Raw genomic sequence first — 14,268 nt, forward strand, 5'->3', positions numbered from 1 at the left:
CATTCCCTACAGAGTCTGAATAAATCGGTTTTAGCGTATGGCGGGTGCTTTTCCGATTTCGTTGCAGTCATGTCTGTATCCATTCAATTTTTTTTATAGTATTTTTTTATATTAGGAACTCTATAAGATTTATTACAACATGATATACATTAGAGAGTAGAGTGAGGAGAGAAAGAAGGAGAAAGGAAACAAAAGGAAATGAAACTTAGGTTACAAATATTAAATAAAAAAATATATAAAAAGAACTTTTTAAAAACTACCGCTTATATTAAAATGCACTAAAAAGGAGAAAATAATTTTTGGCATTAGTGACTATAAATAAAAGCGTGGGGCGCCCACGAAGATTACGTCAATATAGTTTGGCGCTCCACGCTTTTATTTATAGTGACTAATGTCTAAAAAAATTATTTTCTCCTTTCTAGTGCATTTTAATATAAGCGTGGTTTATAAAAAGTTTTTTTATATATTTTTCCATTTTCTACTTTTTAGTCTTTTTTAAATGGAATGCAAGATGTAAAATAGTAATATATAGAAACGCAAGATATGGAAATACGCGAGATAGAATGAGGGGATGATTCCTAGAGACGACGTCTCTTGAGGGAGTCCGAAATTGTGCGAAATGGAACTGAATGAACGGAAAACCACACTCAGCTCCTTCGGTGCGGAGTGGATCAGTGGAGTGGGGATGAGTCGGAGTGGGAACGCGTAGTGGAGTGGGGAGCGCTGGCGCGCGGGGTGGGGATCGCTGAACGCGATGATGTACTACAGAGCGTCGCGCGACAAGGTGTTACGGTTAATATTAAAATTTTTTCTCCTAGACGCACAATTTTTTTTAAAATTTGTTTTTTAATATAGCATTGTTATCCAGTGCTGAGCTATGTTTAAAGTTTCAAGTCTCTAGCTCATCGGGAAGTGGTTTGAAATTCGATTACAAGATTTGACGCATACAACAACATCGACAACTCGGCAAGCTAATATAAGCGGGGCAAAAAGGATGCTTTGAAAAGGTTATGGATAAATTTTTCCTCTGTTCGAACCTGCTTTTTCGAGATCAACATTGATCTCGTTATTGAATCTTATAGAAATAATTAACGATTTGGACTGCTACCAAAAATTTGGAATTTAGATGAAACGTATGGCCAACGAAGTTCGCGGAGACTTATTGATTTTTGGTGGAACGTGAATTATTCCGGTCGCAATTAACGGTGTTCGGTGCTCGGGTCAGGCGTTCGACAAAAATGCAGCGCGGTTCCTCCTGCCGTAGTGTAAATCAATTACGGATGCGTGCACGCGAGACGACTTCGGTTCCCGAGGCTTGAACGATCGCCAAACGGAAGACTTGTCGCCAAAACGAAGAACGATTGGCTCTCTATTCCGCTGAATTCAGCCCGAGACTTTTAATCGACCTCCCACATTCTTTTTTTCTCGTTTCGAAGAGCCGTGCATCGATCGCAGAGAGAACACCGGAGGCAGTACAAGATCGTCCAAATGCAGAGGACCGTTCGAGGAAACGGGCGATCTTTTCCAAAGATTGAAACCCCTATTTCCGATACAGAATGATTCAGCTGAAAAGTATATCACCCAAATTATTGGGTTGGTAAGAAAGTAATTTCGGTATTTTAAGGTGAAATAGAGCCAAATTTTTTATTCGACAATCTTTATACAAATTTTTTGTATAATCAAAAATACAAAATACTTTGTACAATCTTTTGCCAAAAAGAATAAATAAAAAAAATACTTTGTTGATTAAAGTTCGTCGCTTGAATAAAGAAATTCGGTTTTATTTCACCTTAAAATATCGAAATTACTTTCTTGTCAACCCAATACATGTGAACTATTCGGTACATGAAAAAAACGGTTGTATAGTTTCACGGTAGCATACACTATAATAATTGGATTTTTTCTGTTTTGCTTTTCTATCGAGATATAAAAGTCACCCTGAGTTTCTTGATTGAAAAGAGGAAATTTTTTTCAGCCCAGTTTTTTATGTTCCTTTAAAATCAATAGAACTGTGTCGCTCATACACGAGACTGACGCGGCAGTCAAAAAGTGGATTTGTTAGAAAGCATTTCAAAAATCAACAGTTACCTTCGTAACAGCGATGTTGATATTAGATAAAAATTGTCAGCAAAAATGTATTTTACAAATGGGTGTTATAATCTTTTATACATCTTTTACGTAAACAACTGTTTTCTAGAATCTGTCTGAATATACGAATTCTCCATTTTAGAGTACACAGCCCGTGTGTGTAAAATTTCGTTGTGTCGATCAATATTCTAACACTTTCAAAGTAGATCACTGCAGACGTAAAAAAATAGAGATGTCGAACATTTTGTTCAGATATCATGTTCTACTAAAAGTGTGTCTACATGCATCTGCGTATGTCGATATTGCTTGGCTTCCTTTTTAGTCGCTTACAAATGTTGCAACTAGGTTGTTGATTTTAAAACAACATTTAATCGATAAAATATACAGACTGCAATTAACCTTGTTCGTCGTTCAAGTGACAATACAGTTTCTAGATACTGCGAAGTTTGTTGTTCCCCTACTCTGGTGTTCCGTTTAATATGTATTTGTTTAAAATATGAGATGTCGAATAGAATTTGAGAATAATATACGAGGGTGAAAGTCAAGATAACATCAAATTCCATTGTACTTCGAATAATGTATTTTCGATTATCAAACTCGAGTATCAATTCCTGCAGATTCATTGTAAACGTTGCAATTTGCAATACGTGTATAACTTGTAAACAACAAGAAATTTTGAATACACCGTATTCAGAGTTGGGCAAAAATTTTATTGAAATAAAAATTTCGAATAAAGTGGATTTAAAACCCACTTAGAAAAAACCCAATTTTACCCAATTTTATTTCAATAAAAATTTTTTCCTAACTCTGACCCGTATTAGGTTTCCAGAGTTGTATATAGGGTGTCCCAAAATTCGTGAAAATCCCGGAAGGTAGTGGTTCCTGAGACCATTTCAAGCGACATTTTCCTTTGCAAAAATGTTATCCGCGGCTGGCTTTGTTTAGGAGTTATTAACGAAAAACCACGGACCAATCAGAGCGCGACCTAGACGCGAGTTGCCACAGTCGGCCCGGCGCGCCAACTGTCTATTGGCCGACTGTGGTAACTCGCGTCTAGGTCGCGCTCTGATTGGTCCGTGTTTTTCTTTAATAACTCCTAAACAAAGCCGCGGATAACATTTTTGCAAAGGAAAATGTCGCTTGAAATGGTCTCAGGAACCACCACGTTTCGGGAAGTTCACGAATTTTGGGACACCCTGAATAACCTTGGAGAAGAGATCGGCCGATTTTCTCAGATAAAATTCCTAAAATCAGGTTTCTTTTCATCTGATTAGATAAGCATGGCCCTTTAGGAGGGAACTATGAAACAGTATCGTGGACCACTTTATAGAAAACAGCGTTTTGAGAGGCGGTCGCAAATAGAATGCAATGTATCCGGTATAATCATGGATCGATAACTCGTTGCTCGACTGCGACGGCACGAGGAGCCGTGGTTGTTGAGAGTTTTCGAGACCGATATCGAAAGCGGTTCCTCAGGCGCGGTTGGAGGAGAGTATAGCCGGCAAATTGGCGTCGTGTTTTTCTCTTTGCCAGTTTTACGATGTCGTACGGCTCCATCGAAACGCCTTTTTCACGGCCGGCGGGCGGTCCGCGAATCTGAATGTGAATAACGCTGTGACGTAAATTTATTGTTCGACGGAGAAACTGTAAATTTTTACGGGCTCTTCGAATGATTCACTCGCGTACACGTGACTTGAGAGGCCTCCGCTTCCGAATCGCAGTTCATTTCTTTGACGGTGCACAGGGCACACACTGATCCCGATTCGGGATTCGGCAGCTCAGAATTGAACCGTTTCTCCAACCTCTCTCGTCTTTATTACAATTGTACAGGTTATTAAAGAGATAATCATTCAATATTTATACTATTCACGATCAAGTATTTTGCGCAACAATGCCTAGAGGTTCGAAACTTCGATCTGCATCCGCGCCAGGTACAAATCCACCGGGTTACATACCAAATACATCATAATTCGTAGGAGAAAAGCGCAAATTTCGAGTCCGGTAAATTAAAGAGCTGCCTCATGCTTCACAACAATTTTTGCGCAAAATGCTTGATCGTGAACAGGCCCCTTAAGACACACTGTGCTGTGGCAACTTCAAAAAGAAAAGAGGGGTAGAAATTTCAAATTTTGGCTATATAGAAAGAAATGTTCGACCGACCTTCGCAAAAATCCACGACACTCGACAGTGAAGGGGTTGCGAAAGAAACCGTATCTCGAAACAACCACTTGAATCACCCCGTATACACGGGAGCAAGTAATCTCGCGGCGCAGATGCGCGGTGCGACCATAAGCGGCAGAAAGTGCGGCGTATGCGAGGCAATAAACCTGGCTGGGGAAAAATGAATGCGAGGTGGAAGGAAAGTTTGTGCTCGAAGCGTGGTGCGACGGAAACGGGCGGATTCGATATTTCTACGCGATCAGAGCGGCGCGGCGGCGAGCAGCGAGCGAAATTAAACATAATCGCAATGGGACGCGGCCGTTGCGCGAATATAAAGCGAAAATCGATGCGAGGCACTGTTGGAACGCGAACTCTTTGACTTGCTTAGTGTATCCACGCGAGCACGGGCGAGAGCTGTCATGTTATCGGAAAGCTATCGGCCTCGAAGACTCGGCTTTCGAGCGGTTGCGGTCGAAATTGCGCGCTCGATTTAGGGGTTCACGGCCGCTTGCGGAGGTTTCACGTAACCCTTTGCACCCGCGGATATCTGGAAATTCGCGTATTTCGCACCGCGCGCGAGCGGTCCGATGTGACGGTTCCCGACGAATCCGCAACCAGCGCGGAAAGATACGCGGACTGAATCCCAGAGAGGATATTCGCAGGCGTGACGACGACGTTCGAGCACGTCGAAGATTGCCAGCTTATTTCGCCGTCGCGTCGGAAGACGTCGAGTGCTAGTCGACGGAGCCTGACAAAAACGGCTGCCGACTTCAGAGAACGTGCCCGCATGACGCGCCACCAATCAGATTTACCTTCGCGATGCCTACCGACGCATCATGTTTCCTGGAAACACTAGTTGTTACGTCCGCGTATACGTGATTACCGTGATTGATCGCGAGAACACGCTGCTTCTTCAGGGAACGGAACTGCCAATTGTTGGTATGCCCGTTGGGAACTTGATCAGGTGCACAATTCATGAAGTTAGTCCTTTAATAACAATTTTCTTTGTTGTACACAATTTTATGGCAAGTTTCTTTTACAAATGTCCACCGATCCTGAGGTGTAGATTCACCCCTAGATGACCTTTACTTTTTATACACCCTTACATATCTAAGGTTTAAGAAAGTATAGAGGGGTTTTTGATTGAATTATGACTAGATTGCGGATCTTTATGCAAAAAAAAAATGTTGACATTGATTGCAGGATACAGGAGCCAAATAAAAATTGTATTTTTCTTTCAATTATCCTATTAAGCTGAAGCTAATACATTGATGTCCTTAGATATTTTTAACGTGTCCACGGCTTTAAATTGTACCTACCCATTTTTGCCATAAATGCATAAAATCCGCAGTCTAATTATGACAAATACTGTATTTGTATCCGTGTTGATCATCATTAGACTGCGGATTTTATGCATTTATGACAAGAATCGGTAGGTGCAATTTAAGACATTGAAAACATTAGACGAATTCTAAAATACTTTTATATTATTTTTTAACCTGTCGAACATATTAAGAGAGAAGAACATATTTAAGAGGTTTGTTGCAATTCAGGTAGAAAAGATTTTTATTTTGCATAAAGATTCGCTGTCTATTCATCATCGACGATGATTCATCGCAAATCGACGCGCGACGATCGATTCACGCGAAGCTGCGTTTTTGGAATTAAGGGTCGACATGGGTCTGAGCACGGTTCACGAGAGTGGCCGACAGTTTCGAAGAAAGCTTGTTCGTCGTCCAATGATTGCAAACAATTCGGCCTCGGGACTGATAAAGAGCAGGCGCTTCTGTTGGCAGCGCAACCTGGCCACGTCTTGCCTGCTACCTTGTAGCCGGGCCAGCTGCTTGGCAAGCATCGCTCTTCTACGTCCGATGCAAGAAAAAGAGGCGCTAGGTCTATTGACGCGGACAAACGATCGAGACCGGAGCCAACCGAGAGAAGAATGCCGGGAGGAGAAAAACCAACAGCCGGCTGTGCTCTGCCAATTGCCTGGCTGCTGATTCCAGGCAGACGCTCCCGGCAAAAAAAAAAAAATTAGTCCCGAGCTAACACGCTCTCGAGCCATCAGCCTACCTTGACACCACGAATTTCGCCCCGAGGAAAATGGGAGTCGGAACGCGGTTTCTGTTCTACGAAATTACGTCCGGACGCGCAAGTCGAATGCGATTTCAATTACGATTCTCGGCCGAGATAAGGCTCGACTTCCGCTCGGTATCTTGTTCCGCGTGCAGCTCGAATTGAAATTGGGGTACTGACCGCCTACGAACTAATCAAATCTATTTTGTTTTTCAGCGAACAGCTGTTTCCGGGAACCTTCATTTACTGTGAATACTTCGTATACATTAAGGATGTTCTGGAGGTATATAAAAACGCAACAAAAATGTTGAAAATTTGACAAGATATAATTCTTGCTAAATTAATGCAATTACCAAAGTTTGGGTTCGATTCACTGCACCGTTTAAGAATTATAGCAACTTAAAGTTTGCAGATTTCAACGCGTCTTCTTATGGAGAATTCATAAAACTCCACTTGAAACCCTATTTAAACCTTGAAAAAACGCAACTAGAAACTCCAGTTTTTTTTGTAATATGTAGTAAAAATTACGTAATTAATTATGTTCAAAATGTTCCAAAATTAAAATAGTCATGTATTTTTGTGTATAAATTGTGACTAACTAAAACAAAAATGAAATTTCTACTCGCTATAATTGGTCACACTTGGAACATCGCGTGACACAACAGTATTCTGATTGACAATAAAACTTTCATTGTTAATATCTCGTAATATATTCATAAACAGAAGAACGAACTCTATAAGGGTGCAATAAGTTTCAAATCAATCGGTAACCCGAAGACCACACGCTCTCCTTATTAGAAGAGTCACTTTGGCTCAAGATCATGGCGATTGTGTGTGTGGAGGTCAGCATCTTTTTTTCAAATATTTCGGACAGTGATGCGAGAGCACAGAAAAGCCGAGGGACCTACTGGTGGAAGAGGTATTGCAAAGAGATAGACAATACGGATCAATTACCATTTCGCGACTCCGATTCGTCGTCAACAGGCACGGAAATGAAATTCGGCTGCTTTGAAATTCCAAACGTTCTCCTTTTGGAAAGGAAGAGACTCGGTCGATCAAAGCGACACTGCCCGTCCCTGGATTTACTTCTCTTTCCTCTGTTTTATCTATCGTGCACCCGCCCCTTTGCCTCGGCCGAGCTATCGTTATCGAGAAAATCGCGTTTCCCTGGTCCACCGAACTACTCTTCCCCAATCGTCTCGACTCGACTTGCCTCTCGTCCTATGCTCCAGGCGAAAGGAGTTGCATCCCTTACAGCAACTGGGAGTTGTTTCGCGAATCGAGAACATCATGGTTCGTTAACTTCAACGAGCAGATTCGCGGGGGGACAGCTGACCGTCGGATGAGAAAATGGAAGAGAACGGGTTCGTCCATTTCTTCTGGGGCCAGAGACGGAGCTCGATGGTCGTCTGGCTTCCTTCGTTTTCAAGCATGATTATCGGTTTAACTGCGTCAACAAACGTTCTATCTTTACGTAATATTGTTTCTGCGAAATGTTAGGTCGCCGCAGGACTGGAAAAACTAAGAGAAAGTGCTATTTTTCAAGATATCGTTTGAACAAATAGTGATCGCGGAAATGTGTTTCCGCGGGTCTATTACATATAAAAAAATTCACAACTTTTCAATATGAACCATCCCTCTATCCCTCTAATGTGGACCCTTAACTTTGAGGGCTGTTTTCACCCCTTCGATGTGAACGATGACCGACAAAAAAAGGTTTCATCAGAAATCGGCTCATAAAATATTGCCGAGCACTGTTCCGACACGACATTACAGAATCTGGTAAAGTTTGGCGAAAAAGAAACTGGGACACCCTGTATATGTCTCCATGTTCATGTATCTCTTGCTGTCTCTATTGTGCGTCGTTAATGGGGTTCGTCCCGCACAATGAACTAATGATAATAAATATTAACGAGAGCCAAGGTAGATGTAATTACTCACTTGTTCCACCCAAACGTTCGTCGTCATGATCTGGTTCTTCAGGTTCTGGAAAAGAAAGCAAAAAGAACAGAATGAAGATCGTATTTCCAGAGTGCACTCCGCAGTCTCGAGTGTTTCTAGTTACCGGGGGGACGGATTTATTGGGTTTTGAAGAGATGCCGAGCTGACGGTAGGTGGAGCGGAAGAGGAAAGGAACCTCTCGGCGATCGAAAAACCCAACAAATCATCTTACCACCGTTACACTGTCTACCGCGTCGCGTCGTTCTGTCATCGTTAGCTTGTAAACAGGGGAATAAAAGCTTCTCGCGATCGCGAACGCCGCCTAACTCTACAAAATTATATCACGCGAAAATACGCGACGAGAAATCCGATCTGAAATCACCTGTCCAGGAGCGGAAATCTTACCTGCTCCCTGTCTCTCCTTTCGAGAAGGCATCTTCTACCAGCGAATCTGCGACGCGATCGATTCGATATTACAGCGCGAAGTATTAATATAACCCGTGACGCAACCGAGTTCGCTGAACCCCGTGTAGATCAACAATACCACGGTCAGTGATCAATAGACTAACGATCTTCATGCAAAATAAACTTGTTCTGCATCGATTACATGGTACCGGAACCAAATAAAAATGTGTTTCTTGCTTTAATCATTTTAGTAAGTTGACTATAATTATACAGCGGACTTTATGCGTTTATGGCAGAAGTGTGTTGGTGTAATTTAAAACAGTACAAGCAGGGATCATAACTGTTATAACTAAAAAGAAAAAAAGTCATAGAATAACAAGTATTTCATCGACTAAAATCGTACTGGTTACAAATAAGGATTATAAGTAACCGAAAATTTTTTCTCTTGTTGGTAAATGCAATCGTTGAGGGAAATTCATTTCGATTACTTATAACAGTAATCAATGAGAGAAATTTATTTCGAAATCAATCGAGGAGGATCCAATTTTTTGGACACTAATTTGGACACTGTTATTTGTAACCAAAAATTATAAAAATCAATATTTGTTAATCATTTTGTTCTTCGAATTTTGTTCTTTATAGTTTGTGTACATTATCTTAAATGTCAGTAATAACTTTGTTAATGATTTTTACTAACTGTTATTTTAGGTCCCTGAGTACAAGTATTAGTTACGTACAGTTTTACGTACAACTTTGTACATTCTCATAATCTGTACATTGTGAACCTTTATGTGAGATAGAACACGTCTGCGTCAATTGCAAGAAACAAAAATCAACAGAATGTCTCGACAGACCTAATGCGATTTTCTTCAGAATCATTTTGGGAGATTGGCCTTCCGTTTTTTATCGTGATTGTGGTGAGCTCCTTTAATAAACGCGATCCGGTTTCTCCGCGGGGCAAGGGAATCCCCCGGGATCGTGTAGACGGTTGATCTTTCTCTCGCGAAAAAGGCGAGCGTTGTCAGGAATGCGCGGAACAAATCCCTTGATCCTGCAATTAGATTCCAGTTTTCGACAAAGGTTTTCCCTTGCTTGGCCCGCGAGGATTTACAGAGACGTCGCGCCGGTGCCTAAGATCCGGCGACGCGATCCGGGGGTGTGCTTCCCCAGCCTTCTCTCCGGTTTTCCCCAGTTTTCCACGGGAAAACTGCAGCAAAGGACAGGAAATAAGAGGATAGACCGAGATAAGCCGTCGCGAGACAAAACCTACGACTGTTTTCGTAGAGAGGCGAGAGTTATGGTTCCGACAAGGATACCGTCACCTGGATTAGAACCGACTATTCCGCTAGCGCCGCAATTACATTCCAGGATTCTTAACCTTCCTCTTTATTTCTTTCAACAAATTTCGGGAACGCCAGTAGAGACGTTATTCTAATACCTAGCGCAGACCTTCTCTTTGCAGATCTATGGCAGTTTTTGTGCCAAGGTTGCTTTGCATTTAGGTTCACAGCCATGTCTGACCATACGCGACTTGCTCTACTGATACAGTAGTCTAAAAGAAAAAGGACAATTTTTTGGAATAACGGGATACATAACAACTCCAATTTTGATATTTTCATGTTGAACCTATATATGATTAATATTCTATGAACTTTTATTTTATAGAACGGAGGATCATTAACAATTTCATTTCATTTGTTAAGACTTCGGATGAGTTAACTTTTCTTTGTCTCTCCTTCAACAAATTGCAAGGACTCCAGAACACAGAGACCAGGCAGATCGAGTTACGCCTAGTTACCTCTTCCACCCTCGGTCAGCGTAGAAATTTATGGGGCTTCGGTATACGAGGGTTAACGAAGTTTCTGAAAGAAACATGTGCCCCCCTCCCCCACGGAAACACATATTTTCCTAAACGAAGCATACAAGTCTAAACTGTGTTTGCCTCGATCTCAGTGAAAAAGTGTTAAGGGTATCTCCAGGTTATGCGAAAGAAGTGTACCATCCTCCCCCGAAGGTTTTCCGTCGCCGCTCATTGGGTGACGATTTTAAACGGGCTGCTCGCCCGTGGGAAACGGGAGCCGGCTGTTTACGTGTAAGCGGTCTAATGTTATGGAAATTGGATGTCGAAAGAAAACAGAGGGGTCTGGCCGCGTCGAGCTATCTCCGGAGATGAACGAATGGAAGAATACGAGAGAACCGTGTTACGTACACGTGCTACATTGCTACATGCACAGAAACCAGCGCCACGATCTACTTTCCGCCCGTTACCCCTCGCCGTCTTCTTTCTGTTCTTCCCTTGGAGCTCTCTCCTTCTCCTCTGACGCACGTAATTTCAGTTTCACTTTCCCCGTGTGCCGGTCCTGGTCCGTTTTATTCGCCTTCGGCCCCTCTTAACCGCGTTCCCTATCTCTCTCCCTCTCCAGGCCTTATCTACCGCTTTCAAACCGCCTCTCTCTCTTCTCGTTGCTATCGATGTCGCTCCCTTCGTATCGCCTCTATCTATTTACCAGTTTACGTGGCGCATTCAGATCGACGAGGACTATGCGCACGTGTGCAACGAGTTCTTGCCGCCTTAACGACACCTCCGAGAAATTTTCGAGCAGCCAAATCAACCGGATCGGATCGAATCCGCTCGAATCGAATCGGACGCCTCCGAGTTTCAGGAAACCGAGCGCCGGGCGCCATTCTTCCAGAATCCTTACTGTCTCTCCGCGCCGTTCCCAAGAGGCCGTGGGAAATTTTCAAGCAGCGAACGCTCGAATTCCTTTCAGCATAGCTATAGAAATTATACACCACGATGTGCATAATGCATTCCTTCGTTCGAGCAGTCTCCAAAAGCTTGGTCACTACCGGAGAAAATATTCAAGAGGGGCGTGGCAAGCCTCAAGCGCGCTTGACGGATAAAAGCTCGCCTCCGACAAAGTTTTAGCACGGCCATAATTCGGTTACAAGTAATGTCGGCTAATTTACCTGCAGCCTAGCTCCTGCGAATACTTCCGATGCCACCATCGTCTTTGCGAGCTCCGGGAATTTGGTTAAAAGGCTTGCTTGGTTGCCTCCGCGTTGCGCTGTTTTTGCGAGTAGACGGAATTTCGTTTCTTCTGCGAGTCGCAAGTTCCGGTGAAATTGTTGTTGTCATTCGGTGCGGATAGAACGACTTTTTTTTATCATTGGAAAACTTGAATAGCTTCAACCAATTTTTGCACGGTTGAACAGTAGCAATTGGATCCTTCGAACACGTTGAAAATTGTACGTAATGTTTGTTCGAAAAATGTTTTAACCTCCTCCATTTCAAACACAACGACGTTCTGCTTGAATTTTCATTTAAGTGGTTGCTGAAGTAGACGAATTTTGAATATATTAAACGTGTGATTTGTAATTAGTATTTAAGTACATTACATTTAACTCACTGAAAATATTAGAGACACTAAATCAGAAAGATGGAAAAATTGTTAAAAATTCGTGCGGAAACCGCCACGGAAACTAGAACACCTGCATAAAATTTCGGTACAAATTGAATCGCCGGAAAACTTTTCCTTCGGTCAACAGTCCTGCGTTAAACCTTCGTAATAATGCAATCAAATTAAATGTTTGCCTTGCCGGCGGCCGACGATTCTCGTTGAACAAACGTAACCTCAACGAGGGACATCTTTCCTGCCAATCCGATGTAACGTGGCGAATTACTAGCTTGACAAAGGAGGCGTTACGACGATGAATAAGGAGTAGTATTTTAGAACGAAAGTAGGAATCACGGAAGAGAGAACAGCGATGAGAATTCCTTGTAACGTCAGCAAGACACGTCGCCCGGGCACGGCGTCTTAGAGCTGGATCGTGATAAGAATCACGGAGAAGAATAAACGGAGCTGGATAAAAGAGAAATGGGCATTCTTGATGTTCCTGCTTTCTCGGAGCCTTGTCTCGGGCTGGCAATTTCTTCCAAGAAATTTGATAGACAACTACGCCGCCTCTCCCGTTGAACTAGAACACCGAACTTCAGTTTTCTCGCACGAATCCCTTAATCCTCTGCTAAACAGAAAACGTTGTTCGCGCGGCGAACTTTCGGACGGAATTATGCGACCTGTTCGGGATTCCCTGGATCAGCGGTACTTGGAAGTGTTCGCATAATGGCGCGAATATATTGCGAAGATCGTTTTACCAAAAGCGTTCCCGGCTGTTGATACGCGGAGACAAAAGTATTTGTAGCGTGAGGAAGTTGCGAAAATATTGGATTGATAAAATCGTTGTAGATATAAGCGTGTTCTAATTTTAACAATTGTTAAAACTAAGTTGAACAAAAATTTTATTCAAATAAAAATTTCGAATAAAGTGGGTTTACAAACCACTTGGAAAAAAACCACTTTATTCGAAATTTTTATTTCAATCAAATTTTTGCCCAAATCTGATTGTAATTCCTTGCTTTTTTAAATAAATAATAGGAAGATACTACTATTTTTCTCTTGATATGCATATATAATATTTATAAAAATTTTCGAGAGAAGCAAATGAGTGGGAGGTGCCTTTTAAAAAGTCACATTTTTAAGCATTAACATTTCGTTTCGTAGTGCTTCCACAGTGCGCGGGCTGGAATAACAAATAAAGTTCAAACGACCATAAGCAATTGCTCAAAAATGCATCTGGCATTCCGGAATTTGCTAATTAACTCAAATAAACGCCCACGCCGCTGCTGTGTTCATACGAATATTTCCAGCATATCGGAAATCAATTCAATGAACGTTATCGGAAAATATTCTGTAACATTCACTAAAAGGAAATTATTAATTTATCAGCGACGAAGAACTTTTTAATAACTTCCTCTCTGCGCAAATACTTCGATCGGCCGCAGCATCTCTAGGGAGGACCGCGAAGGGCGTGCCTTGTAACCTGAAAATTAGGAGAAGATGAATAGGAGCGGAAAAAGGGCGAGCCAACTTGAAACGTTGCTTCGAGAGAGCGTTTCCTTTGGCAGTCGATAAGAATGCGAGGCGTCCTCATCGGTCCATTTTTTCGCTGGCGAAAGCTCGAACAGGAAACTAATTTAAACTCGAATGACTTCGGTGACTTTTCTTTGTCTCTCACACATAGATGAAGAAGAAGAAGAAGAAGAAGAAGATGGTGGAAGCACGAATTAAGGGGAATAGCGTCGTAGAAGGGGAAGGTTGAGTGGGGACACAAGTATCTGAACGGAGTCCGCTGTAGCCACGCTCGATTGGTCCGTGTTTTTCGTTCGTAACTCCTTAACAAAGCCGCGGAGAACATTTTCGCAACGGAAAAAAATATATGAAAAAAAGCTTTTTAAAAACCACGCTTACATTAAAATGCACTAAAAAGAAGAAAATAATTTTTTTAGACATTAGTGACTATAAATAAAAACGCGGAGCGCTAAACTATGTTGAGGTAATCTTCGTGGGCGTTCCACGCTTTTATTTGTAGTCACCGATGCCTAAAAAAATTATTTTCTCCTTTTTAGTGGTTTTTAATATAAGCGTGGTTTTATAAGTTTTATTGATACATTTTTTCATTTTCTACTTTTTAGGCTTTTTTAAATGGAATGCAAGATATGGAAATACGCAAGAAAGAATGAGGGGATGACTCCGAGAG

At 42.0% G+C, this 14,268-nt stretch overlaps 1 protein-coding gene across 2 annotated transcripts in view; it reads right to left on the bottom strand.

The window, feature by feature from the left end:
• Positions 1-14,268, bottom strand: part of Nachralpha1 (nicotinic acetylcholine receptor alpha1) — a 214,094-nt gene that overhangs the window by 70,222 nt on the left and 129,604 nt on the right. For both annotated transcript variants that reach the window (XM_076427713.1, XM_076427712.1), the window contains exon 3: positions 8,266-8,310. In XM_076427713.1, the coding sequence (XP_076283828.1) occupies positions 8,266-8,310 (45 nt within the window). The remainder of the gene's footprint in view (positions 1-8,265; positions 8,311-14,268) is intronic.

The sequence above is a fragment of the Lasioglossum baleicum genome, chromosome 7 (assembly GCF_051020765.1).
Source record: "Lasioglossum baleicum chromosome 7, iyLasBale1, whole genome shotgun sequence".
NCBI lineage: Eukaryota > Metazoa > Arthropoda > Insecta > Hymenoptera > Halictidae > Lasioglossum > Lasioglossum baleicum.